This window comes from Toxotes jaculatrix, chromosome 3 (genome assembly GCF_017976425.1).
Source record: "Toxotes jaculatrix isolate fToxJac2 chromosome 3, fToxJac2.pri, whole genome shotgun sequence".
Classification (NCBI taxonomy): domain Eukaryota; kingdom Metazoa; phylum Chordata; class Actinopteri; family Toxotidae; genus Toxotes; species Toxotes jaculatrix.
The window spans coordinates 29,429,456-29,447,449 of record NC_054396.1 but is presented as its reverse complement, the minus strand read 5'-3'; the positions used below and the strand labels follow the sequence as shown (position 1 = coordinate 29,447,449).

Here is a 17,994-nt window from a genome sequence, read left to right as displayed (position 1 = left end):
ACACATCTGCAGTTCAGTCCTGGGTGTGATACCATGTTTGTTGTTGTTCTCATTATTTGATAAACATTTCACGTGTTGCTGCAGAGAATCTGTCAGAGCTGATTTAGTTCACTCGCAATGACGACAAAACCTCAAACTGTTACTGAAATATGGAGTCAGGAGTGTGTGTGTGTGTGTGTGTGTGTGTGTGTGTGTGTGTGTGTGTGTGTGTGACTGTGTGTGTGTGTGTGTCTGAGAAGACAAAATGAGAACAAAAAATGGAGCAAGGTTATACTCATACTAACTGTAATGTGACCTTTGTGTGTGTGTGTGTGTGTGTGTGTGTGTGTGTGTGCGTGTTCAGTGCAGCCTCCTCCTCCTCCTCAGGAGGTGTTGCCCGTACCTTGTGGTGTCATGCAGTGAACCTTGACCTTTGCCCCCTCTGTGATTTTAGAAAGCAGACTGAGGAGAAGAGGTGGCAGGAAAGGCAGGGAAAAGAAGGAGAGGTAAAGAAAGAGGAGAAGAGCTGACTACAAGGAAGGAAGGAAGGGGTGAGGAAGGGAGAGGAGGAGGAGGAGGAGGGAGGACACGTTGGGTAGAAGGGTTTCCTGAGGTTAATGAACCTGTCAACCACCTGAGGCAAAACAGAGCAGAGAGGAGGTCAGAGAGGGTGTGTGTGTGTGTGTGTGTGTGTGTGTGTGTGTGTGTGTGTGTGTGTGTGTGTGTGTGTGTGGCAAAGACAGAACGATCGAGTTTTAGTTTAATTTGTGATTAATGTTTATTTATCATGTGTCGGTTCATCAGCATGTGAATTTCTCCTGAATGAATAAAGTTTTTTCAGCTGAAAATTCATCTGCAACTATTTTAATAATCGAATTTTTTAATCAAAAAAATGTGAAATATTCTCAGGTTTTAGTTTCTTAAGCGTGAGAATGAGAGGTTCACCTTTGTCACATGCAACAAGTTTATCAGTGAAGTGAGAAGATAAATGGCAAAATAATTCATACAAACATTATTCTTTGTTTCAGCCATAAAATTAAAAAAAAAAAGTTTAAATACAATCAAATTCTTACATTTTGGCATTAAAATGGGAGAAATAGTGTAAAAAGATTTTCCTGTTTTGTGTCAGACAGTTGTTGGTGTGTGTGTGTGTGTGTGTTTCATTCTGTAGAAAATCTCTGCTGAGCTGAATTGTTTGTTACAAAGAGCAGTTTTAAATGTTTTATCTCAGAGTGTGAGTGGAATGATTTACACATTAAAGCAGATGAATTTTAATTTACATTAACTCACTGAAGATTTTCCATGTGGCTCCGCGTGGACACCGCTCGGCTGTCGGCTCGTCTCCACGCATTTATTTGGTTTGTTTTGCCAGCGTTACACACCAGATGGAGAGAGAGAGAGAGAGAGAGAGAGAGAGTGAGGGGCATGCGCGGACACACACTCACAATCTCACACACACACACACACACACACAGGCTCACACACTGATGCTGGTTAACGTCGCACAGCGGGGAGCTGACAGACGTCCTCAATCTTTAACTCGGTGAGAGACAACAGCTGATAACAGGAGATAACCGCAGATTAGAGCTCGTAGTTAGAGGAGCTGCATGTACTGATAGCAAGGCTGACAACACACACACACACACAACACACACAGACACACACACACAGTCATTTCCCATGATTACCTGAAGGGAGGTTTTTATATGTCTCAGTTCTCACAGTGTTGGTTTGGTTCTGGGGTCAGAAGCTTCAGTGTGTGTGTGTGAAGACACACACACACACACATACACACACACACACACTCTGTTCTGCTTGACTTAGCTTGACACCTCCCTCTGTTTCACTGCTGGTATTTACCAAACACTCTGTCACACTTCAGCCTCCTTCAAAGTAAATCATTGTGAGTGTGTGTGTGTGTGGGTGTGTGTGTGTGTGTGTGACTCTGTGTTATGTAGAAACTTCTTCCAACAGACAACAACAGCTCATTTTTTACCTGTACTTTAACAGATCATTCACAATTTACTCTTGAACCAAAGCTTCACAGTGTGAACGTCAGTTTTGAGAAGAACCCAGAGGAACCCAGACACGTTCCTTGAAGAAGGGAGGTGGGATCTTCTGACGTCGCCTGCAGTCGGTCGTGATACTGACCCAACAACCGGGAGCGAGCGAGTCTGTCCGAACAGTGTGAACATCAGCAGAAATATAACGCCCAGGCCACATTCCAGCACTGAGGCAGATAATGAAGAAGCATTTTCATCGGAGTTCATCAACCTCCTCGCTGCTTCTTCCCATAAACAAACTGATGTGAAAAAAAAGAGGAATATTTCAGTGCGGTCTGTGGCAAGAGACAGGGAGTCCCCGAGGATCGTGGAAAAATGTCCTCGTTTCACTCGCGGTCTCGGGCCTGCATTCGTCTTCTCCCCCGAAAGAAGGAATGATAGAAATGTGATGGGGCTCAGTAAAAGACATTTTACTAATGTAATTCAATATTTCTGAATAAATCTAACCACTTATTCTAAGAATAAGTGGTTAGATTTATTCAGAAATAATTTGAAAGTAAATTCTGAGTTGAGGCTGAGTTGTTTTGTAACGTCAGAGAGGAGAGGAGATAAAAACCACCTCTCCTTCATCTACACGACGCTCTCCTGTTTTTCTTCCTCTCTTCTTTTCCTTGTATGTACATTTTCTGAGCAGCGTTTTCTTTCCCATTCAGGGAAGAGTCCAGCCTGTAATCCATCTAATGCACTCAGGCAATATATGTGATGAATGTAACCTGCTGTCGGAGGTAAAGTATTTTAACTAGCTCTTATAGCTGAATCGCTTCGTCCCCTTAAATCTTCGTCAGCGTGGGCTCAGCAGGCGGCGGGAGCCATCAGAAAAGTGTCTGCCCTGCATCGAGCCTCCTGCTCTTATTTTCCATGTAGCAGCAACAACAGGAAAGAATTACTGAGGCGCTGGTTTAAACCTGCGCAGCAGTGACTGCGTGACTTCGCTGATAAGGAACAAACGATCAGTTTGCTCCTGTCAGAGTCCAAACACCAGTCCAGCAGTGACGGTGATCTCACACTGGCAGCAGTGCTCACTGAAGGAACATTAGAACATTCCTCTCTGGGACATTACAATATTTCCCTCAGAAGTATAAAGGAGCAGAAAGTGGAAATACTCAAAGTGCAGGTACCTGAAAAGTTCAATCCCTGAGTAAATGTACTGTGGTAACATCTGTGGGATCAGTGTGTAACTGAGTTCATTCCTCTGTCACTGCTCTGAATCCTGATCAGGAAGCATCAGACGTTGGTGGCGTTGGCCTTCATCCATCTTCTTTCTTATTAAAAACAAATGCACGCAGGCCGATGCTGGAAGGAGAGTGGCGACATCTTCCCTGTGACAGGAAGCACCGGGCTTTATGGGAAATATGGTCCTCATTTTGAGGAACACACAGTCACAACATGCAACACCTTATAAAGTAAACCGGCTTCCTTTCGTTTCTTAATTACAGCATGGAGATGCTGCGACTGTGCGCCGCTTTACGTTGAAGGTGTAGTTTGTTCAGTAAGAGGCAGATTTTTCCTCCGTGGCCGCGGCGACTCTGCTGAGATAAATCAAACTGGGTCAGTTTCCTCTGTATCTCCTGAGTTTCTTCTCTCTGTGGCTCTGAAATGTTGATTATCTTGGAGCGTGTGATTTATCTTTTCCACTGATGTGGGTCACAGCCTCCTGTCATCTGTAAGCTGTGGCTATAACACTGTGACTCTTCACACTGCGGTGAGACAAGGTCACAGCATCTCTGCTTCACGTTCAGGTCTAAGATTATCATTGATAAATCTGTGTTTATTAAATTATTTATTTTAAATCTTTGTTATTTATATTCATGGCTATCTGACCTGGATTAGGTTCAAGCTGAAATGTATGAACTCTTTTTCAAAAAGTACAAATCCCACGTATCAATCTCAGCTTCATCCTGTAACACAATGAGCAGTTTGTTCATTTGTGAGATGAATCCAAACTGAAAATAAAGACACAAACTGTCCGTAGAAGCTTTGACTCCACAGCAACAGACAAATTTAAAAGAGTGAAACAAAATAAAACCCTTGTCAGACGTGCTGCAGCTTATGGATGAGCCCTCAGTGCAAATACACTGTCCGAGGCAGGAGCGCGGAACAAATGGAAAAATAAACTGAGGCTGAACTCAGAGGCTCTGAGCACGGCCGAGATAATCACACGCTCATGTGTGATTTATGCTTTTGTGATGAGTTGTAGCTTGTTGGTCAGAACAAGCTGTTGCCTGCTGAAGATGATTTGTGGGTTTAGTTTTGGACTCAGAGCGGCTGGTTTGTGCTCCGACAGTAAAACAAGCTGCAACGCTGCAAAGTCAAAGTCAGTGTCTGTGCGTGTCTGTGTGTGTGTGGAGTGTGTGTGCAGGTATGTGTAAAACGTATTGTATTATGCTGATCAGCATTGTGCAGTGTTGCAGTGTTTCTTGTTCATTTGTGCCCATTTGTATTAACAGATTCTTGGTGTGCAGTCGATTCGGTTCGAGTTTGGCAGCTTCTGTTAAAACTTGTTTAGTCTCAGTTTATTTTCTTAAATAACAGCTGTGGGAGTTTTTCCTGATGTGGTGGATAAAATCGGAGAAAGTCGCCTCAGGGACCAATCAGACGACAGATACTTTACAGTGTGTAGATACGAATCAGCAACAGTCGGGTGGAGAGAGACTGGTGGAGTTTGGAAAATGAGCAGCACTGTGTTGTGTTGGAGATGAAGCGCCGTCGGTGGGCAGCTGGAAGCCTGAGGTCTCGGCAGCTGGTCTTTATTTTCTTTCCATTCATCACATTTTTAAAAATACATATAAACCCATGTCTCTGCATTATTACTGTACAGTTACACCAAAACTGAGGGATCGGTTATAAAAGGAAAGCAGTTTAAGTCGACTGGAGGTTTGATTTATGTCAGTTCAGCATGATTTCACCATGAAAACAAAATGAATAGTACGATAAAAAGAAAGCTGGACACAGACTTTGCCGTTCCTTTGTCTCAAAGTTCAGATGTGAGTAAAAAGCATTATTTACTGTCGCTGCTGAGCAGCTGAACTGGGATTCAGGGCTGAAAGCCTGAAAGCAGCTCTGAAGAAGCAGAAACAGAGAACACATTCATTCATTGTGAAGCTCGGTGTGATCTGGCCTCCATGTGGCTCAGCAGTCCGAGATCTGTGTCGCACATTCTTCATGTCAGCTCTCTGAGTCCCGCTCACAGCTCTGCCCCCCTGCTCCTCCTGTTTGTCCACTGTATTTACTGCATCTGTTAAAGAGCCTTGAACTTATACAGGACGTTTTCCTGCACTGGATAAAATTACAAACCAAAAATCCTCCTCAAAAGAGAAACATTCTGCTTTAAGTGAAAGGACAGTAAGACTTTAACCACGCATACATGATTTTTAACACACTCACTCACATCGGAAAGCTGCTTCTTCTCATGAGCCAGTGATTAAACCATCAGCTCATCAGGGCTGGAGGTCAGTGCATCCCTCTGTCCCAGTCTGTAACGTGCCAACGAGGCCTGTCACGGCTCCTGACTCCAGTCAAGCTGGCAGCTTTAAATTAAGGATAAATAAATGTGACCTGACCAGAGAAATAATAGCCGGTTAAGTTATTTTAACGATCCGTCTGGAGCGGATTCAGTATTTTAAAGTCTCCTCCAATTCCTGAAACCTGATATATTAAATGTCTGCAGTTATCTGTGTGTCAGGGTTCAAAGGGAAACTCTTTAACTGTGATTTAGAGGCCGTGAGCAGAGGAGCTGGAGTGATGGCGATGCCTCGCTGGGGAGGATCAAAGATAGTTAGAGATAAATGATCATAATGAAAATGTAATGAGCATCAAAATCACGCAGTCCAGAGTTTTCACGCACACACACGCACACACACACACACACACACACACACACACACACACACACACACAACCAGGCGAAATGCAGACGCAACTCAGAGAGGAATGAACCAAGGCCAAGACTCAACATAAACAATTACAATGATTAGGAAAAGAGTGTGTGTGTGTGTGTGTGTGTGTGTGTGTGTGTGTGTGTGTGTGTGTGTGCGCTGTCTGAGCTGGAGACTGTGGAAGGAGAAATGGAGACAAACACTGACATTTTAAGAGATGTCATCATTCAGATGATTCCTCTCCTCATCCATCACCTCTCTCCTACGTAAAGAAGGAAAATAATTTGATGCACGTTGTGAAAATCTTCAGATACGTACACGAACCATCTGCTCCGTGCGCTCCACCTCCTGCTTCTGCCGTAGACCCGCGTTTTTTCAGTCTCAGTCTAAAATAACCTGGTGCTTGAGCTCTGGTCATGAAGGAACCTTGGCAGACGCAAAGGTCTGTGCTGTAGAAAACAAAAGCTCTTTAAGGTTCGGTGAAGACGGTGGTTTTGGTTAAATGTAAATAAACAGTTTGATATTAACTGTAGTTTTAGTTGAACCAGACTTTAACTGACTGAAACACGAGCAGTCCTGCAAAGTGAAGCTTTGCCAAGCTTCAGTCAGTCAAACTTTATTTACACAGCACGTTTCCACAGACTGACCACAACAGAAATGCTTTAAAGGACTGAGTCTAATGAACAGACCCTTTGATCAGAGTCCTTTCCTCAGACCGAGGCAGGTAAACACCGATCTGGACGGAGACATGGTTTTGTCCGGATGTGTCCTGGCAGCACTGTCAAATAGACTGAGGAGAGAAGAAGGGAGACATTGCTACCTGAGTTCACTAGAATAACAAACAGAAGAGTTCAGTTTCAGACCTCGCCAGGAATTATGTGTTACTCTATACCTCTATCTCATTACCAGGAAAACAGCAGCGAGCAGGCAGCCCCCGCTGCAGGAGGTGAAGCTAAGGTTCAGTAACCTCTCTGTGCGGGTGGAGAAACTACGTGCCTCACTGATGTGATGCGGGTTCGTTTCCCCAACAGGCGACGAGAGTCCATCACAGTGAAACCCCCAGAAGCGTTTTACTGCCTGGAGTCTCTGGATGGCTCAGGACGTCTCTTACATTTATACACTGAACTCCTGCAGTCTGCAGCGTGCTTCACCCTCCATCACTGCTTCTATCATGTCTCTGCATCTCCATCCTGCTTTTCTCTCTGTTACTACAATAATTCCAGCTCTGAGGGAGCTGCAGCTGCAATATATCTAATCTAATCTAATCTAATCAATATATCTAATCACGAGTGAAGCCACAGTCTTATTTGTCCTTTTGTTACTTCACTAAATTCCTTTGTGTTTGACCTCGATGCTTCACGGGATAATGTGGATAATGTGATATGTTTTTGCTTTTAGTGTCACTTGGTGTTTACAAAAGAAAAAACTCTCCGATGTGTTCACGTCCTCTGGGAGTTCTGTGCAAGCGAAGGTGCAGCTCTCCGCCTTCTCTCAGGCCTCGGTGTCAGGGCGGCTGTGCTTTGGTTTCTATCATCCTGCAGACCTGCTTTCATTTGAATCCAAACTCTGAACACATGAGCTGTGATATGCCAAGTTCCCTCTGGTCCTCTGTAAGTGTTAGCATGTGCTAACGGAGGAGTCTCTGTCGCTGGGTTCCATCTGTGTGTTCTCTTTCTTTGGGACAGAGTGCAGTTAATAAGTTAGAATAATTCACGTGTTTGTAGAAACAGAGACAGGAAGAAATATGTGTGCAACCAGCAAACTTCATCACCGAGAAGTTACGAACAACAACTTCACAAAACCCCCTGAATCACACACTGCAGCAGGTTGGAGTTTTTACTGAAGCTTTAAAAGTTAAAAATCCAAATACAAGAGCAGGCACGCTGCAGGAAAGGTGGTGAGAGGTGTGGGTCTGTGGCTGTGGTGGTGGTTTGTTCCTGAGGCCTTTGAATCTTTAGTTTCACAGTTTGGTAACTTGGTGAAGTGGAACATGTGCTGTTTGCTAATCTATCACAGCAATCGACAACGTATCACAGCGTCCATCACCTGACTGCACGGCGCAGATACCTATTCTAAAAACAAAAAACAAAACAAAAACATAATTGAAGAAAAAAACAGTCAACAGTTTTATGTTCTGCTTTTAAAATGTACATTTTTCTGATGAACTCTGGTACAGTTGCTCTCAGGCCAGTCTGTGATGCTGCCAGACTTTCTGTCAGAGATCAGGAAAGAACCAGATGTTTTTGGCGTGGCGTGAGAACCAGCTCCCAGCTGACACACACCAGGTTACCCTCTCTCTCTCTCACACACACACACACACACACACACTCACACACAGATCCAGTCTGTATTGAGTTTTGTGTGTGATTGTGCGTCAGCAGCAGAGAGGATTTGCTCAGAGTTGTGTTGTGAAGTTGTGTTTTTGTGTTATCGATGTCAGTGTGTTATAATGTGTTTGGTATTTGACGGACTGTGTTAATCAGACAGGCCTCTGCGAGGTGAGGAATCCTGTCGGTTCTTATCTGACGCTGGTGTTTCTATCTGTCAGTGATACCACACTCCACCCCTCTCCTCCCCTCTCCACCCCTCTCCTCCCTCTCAGCAGGGGTGAGGTCGCTGTCACTCATGTCGTCATGTGACACTGACTCGAGCCACGTTGTGTAAAACAAACCAAAAAAGTTCCAGGAGAGTAAAATAACTTCATAATTTAAAGTTTTTCATACGTGAAAGAAAAATGAAAGACGTTCTGGACGTTTATTAATGTTGGACATCGTAAATAATGAAGTTTGACACGAATTACAGCTCAGACCTCATGTTTCTCCCCCTCTGTGCTTCCCTACATCTCTGAAACCATGTGGTTTAATTCATGTTTCAAAAAAAACACCAAACGTTACCAAACTCCGGCCTTTAACTGTGAGAATGAGCTTTTTTATTATCATTTATTTAATTATTTTAGTTTTGTGCTGTTGGTCAAACCAAACACGCAGCTGACTGATGTCACAGTGTCTCTGGAAAAATGGGATTTTTCTCAGCATTTACAAAATTCGAATTTCTCTAATGGATTAAAATAGACAACAGTAATCATCGGTGATCAGTAATATTATTAATATTTATCATTTGTCAGCTCTAATAAATGAACAAATGTTGATGAAAGGTGTGTAAGCTGAGTGTGTTCCAGCCGAGCTGCTCTGAGTCCATCACTGCTTCATACTTTAACGGCTTCATCTCAGCTCAGACCGAAGCTTCGTGCGGCTCTGATGCTTCTGATGCTTAAAGAAATAACAGAGGCTGTTTGCCAGTGTCCATAAAACACTTTGCATTAAAGTGAAAATGAGAAAAAGCTTTGGAGCAAATGTTTCCAGTGTGAAAACTCTGAGCTCTGATCAAAGCTGTTTCCCTCAGGACTCCAACACTGAACAGACTCAGAGGCTGCGAGCAGAGCCGAGCCAGGCCTCTGCTACCTGGTGTGTGTGTGTGTCTGTCTGTGTGTGTGTGTGTGATTTCTACCAGCCGACCTCTGAATTAAACTCACACAAACACACGATACAAACTGAGGAGATGTGAAAGAACCAAACATGGAGTCAAACTCTGAGACGTAATTTTATTTATTTGGCTGTTTAACGATGCGTGAGCGCTCAGACTAACCGGCCGTCATGTTACCGTGGGGCAGGGAACACAGCAGCACATGGCGTGATCCAGTCCACCAGGATCCGACCTGCTCCAGGCCGCTTCCCTCGGGCCTCGGTTTCTTTAATGATCGAGCTTTTCCAACACGGAGTGAGTCATTTACCGCGTCACGGTGCCCAGACTGTACCCAGCGTGTTTGTGCCCGGCAGCAAACAGCAGAAGGAAAAACGCTGACTCCACACAAAGCACCGCGTCCTCAGAACCTAACACACTCAGAGCAGCAGAGGATGAAACAGGGTGGATATAACAAACACACACTCACCCCCCGAGAACACACACTCACCCAGACACACACTCACAACGTTTCAATGAAGCAAATCAAGTTTTAATCACCTTCCTGATTGCAAGCAATCAGTGTTCATCATGGGGAACAATCAATCACACACACACACACACACACACACACACACACACACACACACACACACACACACACACGCAGATGTTAGACAGACTCATTCACTCTTCTGCTGTTTTACACTCACACACCTTCTCATAGTCAAAATAATAATATTTCCATCTGTTTTTCTCACTCTTACATTTTCAGACTCTGTTTTTTACCTAAGAACACACACACACACACACACACACACTGGTAGGTGTGTTGCACAGGTGCTCGGCACGCTCCCAGCTCTCACAGAGCCTCTGCTCTGCCTGAGATCTTTAACAAATGTTTGCAATTATCCACAGCACTCTCTGGCTGCTTGTGCACACACACACACACGGACACACACCCGCAGTCGTTCATGCTTAGTTTAGTTTCAGCTCTCTGAGGTTAGTGGAAACGATCCTGTTGATTAGACTGAAACACGATGTGACTGAGGTAAAGAGCAGTGAGTCGTCCTGCTGCGTTAAAACGAAGTGAAACGAAAAACAGCCTGAAAACGGCACCGTTTACACGTCACTGGCCATAAATCCTGATTAATAACTGTGAATTGGCTCAGAATGTTTTCCGGTCTCTGCTGTGGGCAGGTTGTAGGAGAGGTGGAGGGAAAGATGATAAAACAACCACGAGTGGGACAAAAGAAAAAAGGACAAAATCCAGAATTAGAATCTACAGCTGCTCGGTCCTCAGCCCTCACTCTGTCACGAGTCGTGATCAATGAGTGAAACTGATGATTGGAAATGAATCTGGTGATAAAGTACACACACACACACACACACAGAGAGAACACACACACACACACACAGAACACATGCAAAACTGAAAGCTGTGCCTGAATCCAGACGTGCAGAGGTCATAACCTCCTGCCAGTGGCCAATCAGTGCTAATCCAGGTCACTGCTGACCAATCAGGAGCAAGCACCTTCAGCTTTGGTCTCGATTCAAAGGAAAAGAAACGTGAATTAAATCCAGACTGAGCTGAAGCTTTGACGGATCCAATAATCATCATGAGACAGAAAAAGCTCAGACACCAGCTGCTTCACACTTTAATTCATTTTGTCTTCATCATTAAAGACTTTACTCCCTGCAGACAGAGCGGACTCTGCTGCTGTGGAACGTCTCGTGCTTTCACACATTTTTAATTTAAAGCGTTTTCTAGAGGACTGCTGGCTTGAAAGATGTGGGAGGCCATGCACGTTATCAGGAAGACTAATAGAAAAGTGAATGTGAGCACAGGACGGTTCAGTGTGATGCAAAGCATTTGTTTCTTCTGCTCTTCAGTATTTTTCCACCGCGTCCCCCTCAGGGAGAGCACCGTGAGACATCTCCTGCTACGGTCTCTTTCATCATGCGGCCTTTTTCCCATCGCTGGTCGACTTGATGGATGGGATCTATAGGAGTTAGTGAGGCAGAGCCAAGTGCAGCAGGTCCATAAAATGAAACCCTGCTTACTTTTATTGTCTCCGGCTCCATCTGTCTCAGGCCCTACAGATACGTCAGTGCTGAAATGGTTGTCTGGGAGTTCGCTTCTCTTCATACGTCACTTTTCTTCGACGAAAAATGTTTTCCTGTGATTTTTTTTTTTCCAACAGATTTTCTTTGTCCATATGAATATATTTTTAAACGACATCCAGTTCAGAATATTTGCAGTTCAGTTTCTGTTTTCAACGCTGCTGCTGTATCTGAGTTTAGGAGCTGCATGACACCAGAGGTGTGCAGAGTCGTCTTCAGTCCAACGTTCTCCAAATCATTTTCTTTTATTTCAGCTTATATGAGATGAAGGAACTGAAACATGCTGCACACTGTCGTCGCTTGGACTCACTTTGGTCTCAGACCCTCAGGTAGACCTGGTCTGACTCATCACCAGTGAGCAGGATTTACTGGCTGTTTCACAGAGGTTCTGACTGTAAAAACATCTGTAGTGACAGTTACAGAAGTTTAAACTGAGTTTTTCAATTAGAGTAAAAAGCACTTTGTCAAATGTGATTTCCAAGGCTGAAGAGTCACTTTCATTCATCGCTTCATTTGTTATTTCTCTAACAGGGAGTGTGAAACTCCTTCAGACTACGTGTGATTTAAGGCTGTGCAGCTGACGTCTCCCCCGCCGTTCAGGTCTTTCTCTTCTGTACTTTCCACGGCTGGTTAACAAGCAGAAACTCTGGCCGTGTGATTCTCAGAGCAGTGATTGATTTCTTTTTAAACGGCGCTGAAGTGTAACCAACGTGCCGTGCAGCATTCAAAGCCACGACTCGTGGGGTCCTCTTCTTCTCCTGGACGCACTGACAGTCTGGAGGAGGTTCATGGTTCATTTCCTTCGTTCATCAGGTGATTATTCGCCGCGTAGGGAGGTCACTGCAGGGCAGGTCACAGGTCACGGGCCGCAGAACGCAGAGAGCTTCAGGGTTAATCAGCTGCTTCGAGCTGATTCACAGCTGGAGTTCACAGACGTTTTTCATTAATTACATATCAAAGCTGTTGCCAGTGATTTTTCTGTTGATGAACTAATCTCTGAAAATCTGAAATGGACTGAGGAGCGGAGAAGTGAGTGTAGTTCAAGAGTTTAATTTGAAAAATGAAACCATAAAAAAAACATGAAAACTGATCGCTGCAGAAGACTCATGGCATGAAATATATTTTTGGACCACATTACTGTTATGATTGGACTGAACGTCTTTCGGTTGGGATATATTGCATTTTGGAATAAAACCCAGTTCTCTGCCCCAGTTATCATTTACAGCTCCGGGGGGGTGGGGGCTGACAGCGTTACAGAGTAAACAGTGTGGCGGCCGAGCAGCGGGGCAGAGTTTCAGGGTTAATTTGCTCTGCTTGTTCAGGTCGTTTTCTGCCTGCTTTAGCACCGACTCCCCGGAGAGACCAGAGAGACCAGAGGCTCCACAGCCTGACTGATGAACTGCTGCAGTGTGTGTGTGTGTGTGGGTGTGTGTGTGTGCGCATTTTACTTGAACAGAATCAGATACAAATAAAACTGAACCTATTAAACTGTTTTATTGTTAAATCATTGGATCATTATTATTTTATTGTTTAAGCAGTATGTTAATGTTGAAGTTAACTACACTGAGCCAGAATCATTTATTATATTTTATAAAGTGATCATATGTTTCACAGGACAGTAGAGGACAGGACATGAGTGAATGAACTGTCCACTTCTGGACATTTGAGTCACTGTAAAAGAAAAAATAACGACTAAATGAGTGAAATTAAAGTGGTATGTTCCAGTTTGACTGACACGTGTCTTCGCTCTGTCTCAGACCTGAGGAACAGCTCGGCTGTCTTCTGGAAGGGAGGGGTCAGCGGGGGGTACCAGGCCCTTCTGCTGGATGAGGACCAAGGCTGGCTGCTGGTCGGCGGTAAAGACCACATCTACCTGCTGAGGACCGACAGCTTGGACCTGCCCACGCGTGCGGTGAGACATCAGAAGACACCTCTGAGCAGCGTTTGCTGCATCTCGGTTTGAAAACTTTTACTGAACTGGACGTGTGTTTCACTCCCTCCATCAGGTGTACTGGCCCGCTGCCAGAGAACACGTGGAGCACTGCTGGCTGGCAGGGAAAAGTCCGGAGGTAAATGTCTTTAAGGAGGTGAAACAAAGTACGAGACATTTTGTCCTTTAGCTGTCTACAATTCACTTTCTACAAACTTTCAACCAGCTCTTCCTCAGCTCAGGCTCGTACTGACCTTCAAACATATTTAAAAATATGGATATGTCTTTGTGTCCCTGTGTCTTTGTGTGTCCAGTGAGACCTGCCTGTGTCCCTGCATTACTCCTGTTACATAATGTGAATAAACTGAGCGTTAAAACAAAATGTGAGTATATTTTATTGTGTTTTATTTTTTCAGACAGACTGTGCCAACTTCGTGCGGCTGCTGCAGCCCTTCAATAAGACCCATGTTTATGCTTGTGGCACTGGTGCCTTCCACCCACAGTGTGCTTACCTGCACTTAGGACACAACACCGAGGTAAAGAGGAATTCATTCACTGATTCATCAGTAATTCACCGCCGCAGAAAGGAAGTGAAGCTTCCAGAGCAAACTTTTCTGTTCTGCTCGTCACATTTTAAAGGACAAATTCATTCACAAGTAAAATAAACACTGAAGTTTCTAATTTACAGTTCAGTGGACGTTTCTATCAGAAGTTCACTCTGAGCAGCAGAGATAAACATCAGTGGTAAACTGCTTCAGGATCAGTTTTACATTGATGATCAACAACCACACAGGAACAGGCAGAGGATCAGTTTCCTCTTTGACCTTTTGTTTATCGGCCATTCTGTGTCTGTGTGTGGTCTCTCTCTCTCTCTCTCTCTCTCTCTCTCTCTCTCTCTCTCTCTCTCTCTCTCTCTCTCCCTCTCACTCTCCCTCTCTCTCTCTCTCTCTCTCTCTCTCTCCCTCTCTCTCTCTCTCTCTCTCTCTCCTCTCTCCCTCTCTCTCCCTCTCTCCTCCATAGGGGCCGTTATTCATCTTGTCTCATTCAGTGGAGTCGGGCAGAGGAAAATGTCCCTTCAGTCCCAGAGAGCCTTTCACTGCCAGACTGACTGGTAGGTCTCATCCACAGTCCACACATAGCACACTGTGTGTCCTCCCACACACACACACACACACACACACACACACACACCACAGACACACACACAGACCACTGGATGTATTAAATCTTCCTCTGTCATGTCCTAACAGCTGTCTTCATATTCAGTTGACACTAATGTTCAGCAGTGTACAATCCGGCCACTGTGTCTGTCCCGGCTGCAGACCGTCCGTCCAGCTGTGGTGTGTGTGGTCCGCAGGACTTATTTCACACGCTGACATCAGCCGTGACACGGGGGACATAAAACACATCAACTGCTGTTGGACCCTTTCAGACAAAGCGTCCCCATGAAATCAGCTTTAAGTTTTCAAACTTAAGATTTGAAATCTGATTATTGTGCTAACTGAGAGAGAGAGGGAGGGAGAGAGAGAGAGAGAGAGAGAAGGAGAGAGGGAGGGAGAGAGAGAGAGAGAGAGGGAGGGAGGGAGAGAGGGAGAGAGGACAGGAAACATCTGAAATATCTGATGATTGAAAAAATGTGGAATGAACCCACTGCAGAAAAATTCAGCCGTAAACATCAAGTGACAGTTGTTAAATAGAACAAACATTTCATAATAAACAGTAGCTACTGAGAGAAGTGATTTCACGGTGTGTAAATAATGGTGAGTGGGGTTTGGGGGGTAATTAAACAGAAACGCACACAGGGAAAGTTTTAATGTCGGTTCATTGAATATAAAACTAAAAATTCCACCGTGTTCAAACGGTAAATAAAACTGATCAGCTCAGGTCTTTGTGGGAGAATAAATTTAACAAGGTCGAACTTATTGTTCAGTTTGATGTTTCACATTGTTCTGGCCTGTGTTCAGTTATTTTGGTGAGAGGAGGATTTTCATGAGGATGTAACATGAGGCCGTTTGTCCGCAGATGGTGAGCTTTACGCAGGCACCTCTGTTGACTTCATGGGAGCCAACGCTGCAATCTTCCGTACCACAGTCCAGGGCAGCAGTCAGCATTACATCCGCACCGAAGCCTACGACCAGAACTGGCTCAACGGTGAGACAGCGGCTGTGAAACTGCTTCTACCTTCTGTCCGACACCAAACTTTGTTTTTCTGTCTTTCCATTCTCCTCCTCTGCCATGTTCCTCTCCTCCTCAGCTGATCAGTTTGATTCATAAAACCACAGGCCTCCTCTAAAGCTAACTGTCTCCCGTCTCCCTCTCAGAGCCGGAGTTTGTGGGCTCCTTCTCCATCCCGGACACCCGCAGTCCAGACGATGACAAGGTTTACTTCTTCTTCAGGGAGAGGGCAGTGGAGGCCGGACAGTGGGACAAGAGGACGTACAGTCGCGTGGCTCGAGTCTGCAAGGTAGAAACACAGAGACACGTGCAAACTGTGGCATGTTCATGTTTAAAATGATCAGAAATGACTCTGAATTGTCACTGACTAAAAGTATAAAGTGGCATCAAATGGAAAATACGAAAAGAAAGTGCAAAGATTAGGTTTCTGCTGCCTTTCTCTGACCTCTCCCTCTCTTCTCTTTGTCCTCCACCTTCTCTTCTCTTCTCTCTGCGTTTCAACCCAGAATGACGTAGGGGGGAAGAGGAGCCTGATTAACCGCTGGACCACCTTCCTCAAAGCCAGACTGGTCTGTTCTGTTCCCGGCCCGTCTGGAGTCGACACGCACTTTGATGAGCTAGGTAACGCTCGTTCCCTTCCCCCCTTTTCCTTCCTCTCCGGCTGACTCTTCGCCACCCTCCTTTCCTTACGTAACCTCCGTGGAATAGACCTTTGATGGTGTGTCGCTGCTGTTCTCCCTCTGTTTCTTTCCTTGCTTTATTTTCATTCTCTCCCTGAACTTTGAAGAGGACAACGTTTGACAAGTACAACCTGTATAAAATGTCCCCTCCTTTCCTTTCCTCTGTCCTCCTCCCTCGTCTTTCACCTCACACCTTTTGAAATGATGCCCAGTTCACTGAGCTGCAAATTCTCTGAATAAAGTTTGTTCTCAATTTACCTTTATTTTATTTTATTTTCACCTTAATTTAATGAAGCACTTGCATAGCACTGCTTCATAGACTGTAAGTTAATGCAAGTCAAAGTGTTGTACAGGCGACTGATCAGCTGATGATACAGTGAGAGCAGTGGCTCAGAAATGACATCGGACAAGCCGGTGACCACACCTGTGTCTTCAGCATGAAGAACACATGATTTCAATGATCCGTGTTTAGATTCTAAGAAACTGATTCATCATGTTGAATTTTAATGCTGTGAATATGTGTTTTTTTTTCAGAGGACATCTTTGTTCTGGAGACCAAGGATCCTCAAAATCCCACCATCTACGGTGTCTTCAGCACCTCCAGGTGAGAATTCTTCGATGCTTTTTCTCCTCGTTAACGTGCACGCTCACAGTCCGGCTGGCACGTGCGCGCCCGGCAGTGTGGAGGATCAGAGGTCGGGTGTGGGTGGGTGTCAGGGTCAAAGGTGAAGAGGCCCGGCTGGTTGTGTTATTGTAACCCTGGCGTATAAAAGCACTCCCACTGCTTTTTTCTTTCCTCTCCTCCCTTGTTCATCTCCTGCCATCCCTCCTTCTCTTCTTCCCTCCTTGTTTTTTATCTTTCCTTGCTGCTCTGTTTTCCGTCAGGTCCTGTTTACTTCTTGCTTCTCTCTGCCCTCTCCATCTTCTACTCTACCTGTCTTTCTTTTTTCTCTGTTTTTCCTCTCCCTCTTTCCCTCTATCCATCCTTTTCTCCTCTTCGGTCTCATTCCTTTAATTCATTGTCCCTCACATTTCCTACGTTACCTTTCTGTCGTGACCAGCACCAACACCGGCTCTTTCTCCCACAGCTCCATATTCCGTGGTTCAGCAGTGTGTGTCTACTCCATGGCTTCTATCCGTGCAGCTTTCAACGGGCCGTTTGCCCACAAAGAAGGTCCTGACTATCGCTGGGTGGAGTACAAAGGCCGCATCCCCTATCCGAGACCAGGAACTGTAAGTACTCAGGCCCCGGAGTGTCCTCACAGCCATGAACTCTGGTTTGGTTTTGTCCTACGTTTTTATATCGCATGTACCATCACTTTTTGGTGTCGAGTTTAGGGTTACACATTAAAGGTTCAGTTCAGTAATAAGACTGGAAAATTGTCTAAAAAACCATGCAGATAAAAAAACTCTGCGACGGGGAAATGACAGAATAAATGTTATTTTTTGATTTGTGTGAACTGAGCCTTTGAGCTGAGGGTGTGGTGATGTTTTCACCTGCTCATTAAAGCTCACTGCTGACGATTCTCTGTAAATACAGTGGTGACAGGATGGTATTTATGTTTGTGTGCATAACTAAGAATTTCCTGTGAGATCAGACTCCAAACACACATAACACACCTAATGAAAACAAGCTGATGAAGCTGTGAGAGGGTTAACCTCTGGTGATTTAACACCTCAGCTGTAAACTCCTCTGGGAAACCTGAAGT

At 44.8% G+C, this 17,994-nt stretch overlaps 1 protein-coding gene across 1 annotated transcript in view; it reads left to right on the top strand.

Moving 5' to 3' along the window:
• Nucleotides 1-17,994, top strand: part of si:dkey-49n23.1 (semaphorin-3D) — a 59,767-nt gene that overhangs the window by 30,383 nt on the left and 11,390 nt on the right. The window contains exons 3-11 of the mRNA XM_041033143.1: nt 13,258-13,412; nt 13,507-13,569; nt 13,847-13,966; nt 14,451-14,541; nt 15,453-15,581; nt 15,752-15,894; nt 16,112-16,226; nt 16,820-16,889; nt 17,374-17,518. Of these exons, the coding sequence (XP_040889077.1) occupies nt 13,258-13,412; nt 13,507-13,569; nt 13,847-13,966; nt 14,451-14,541; nt 15,453-15,581; nt 15,752-15,894; nt 16,112-16,226; nt 16,820-16,889; nt 17,374-17,518 (1,031 nt within the window). The remainder of the gene's footprint in view (nt 1-13,257; nt 13,413-13,506; nt 13,570-13,846; nt 13,967-14,450; nt 14,542-15,452; nt 15,582-15,751; nt 15,895-16,111; nt 16,227-16,819; nt 16,890-17,373; nt 17,519-17,994) is intronic.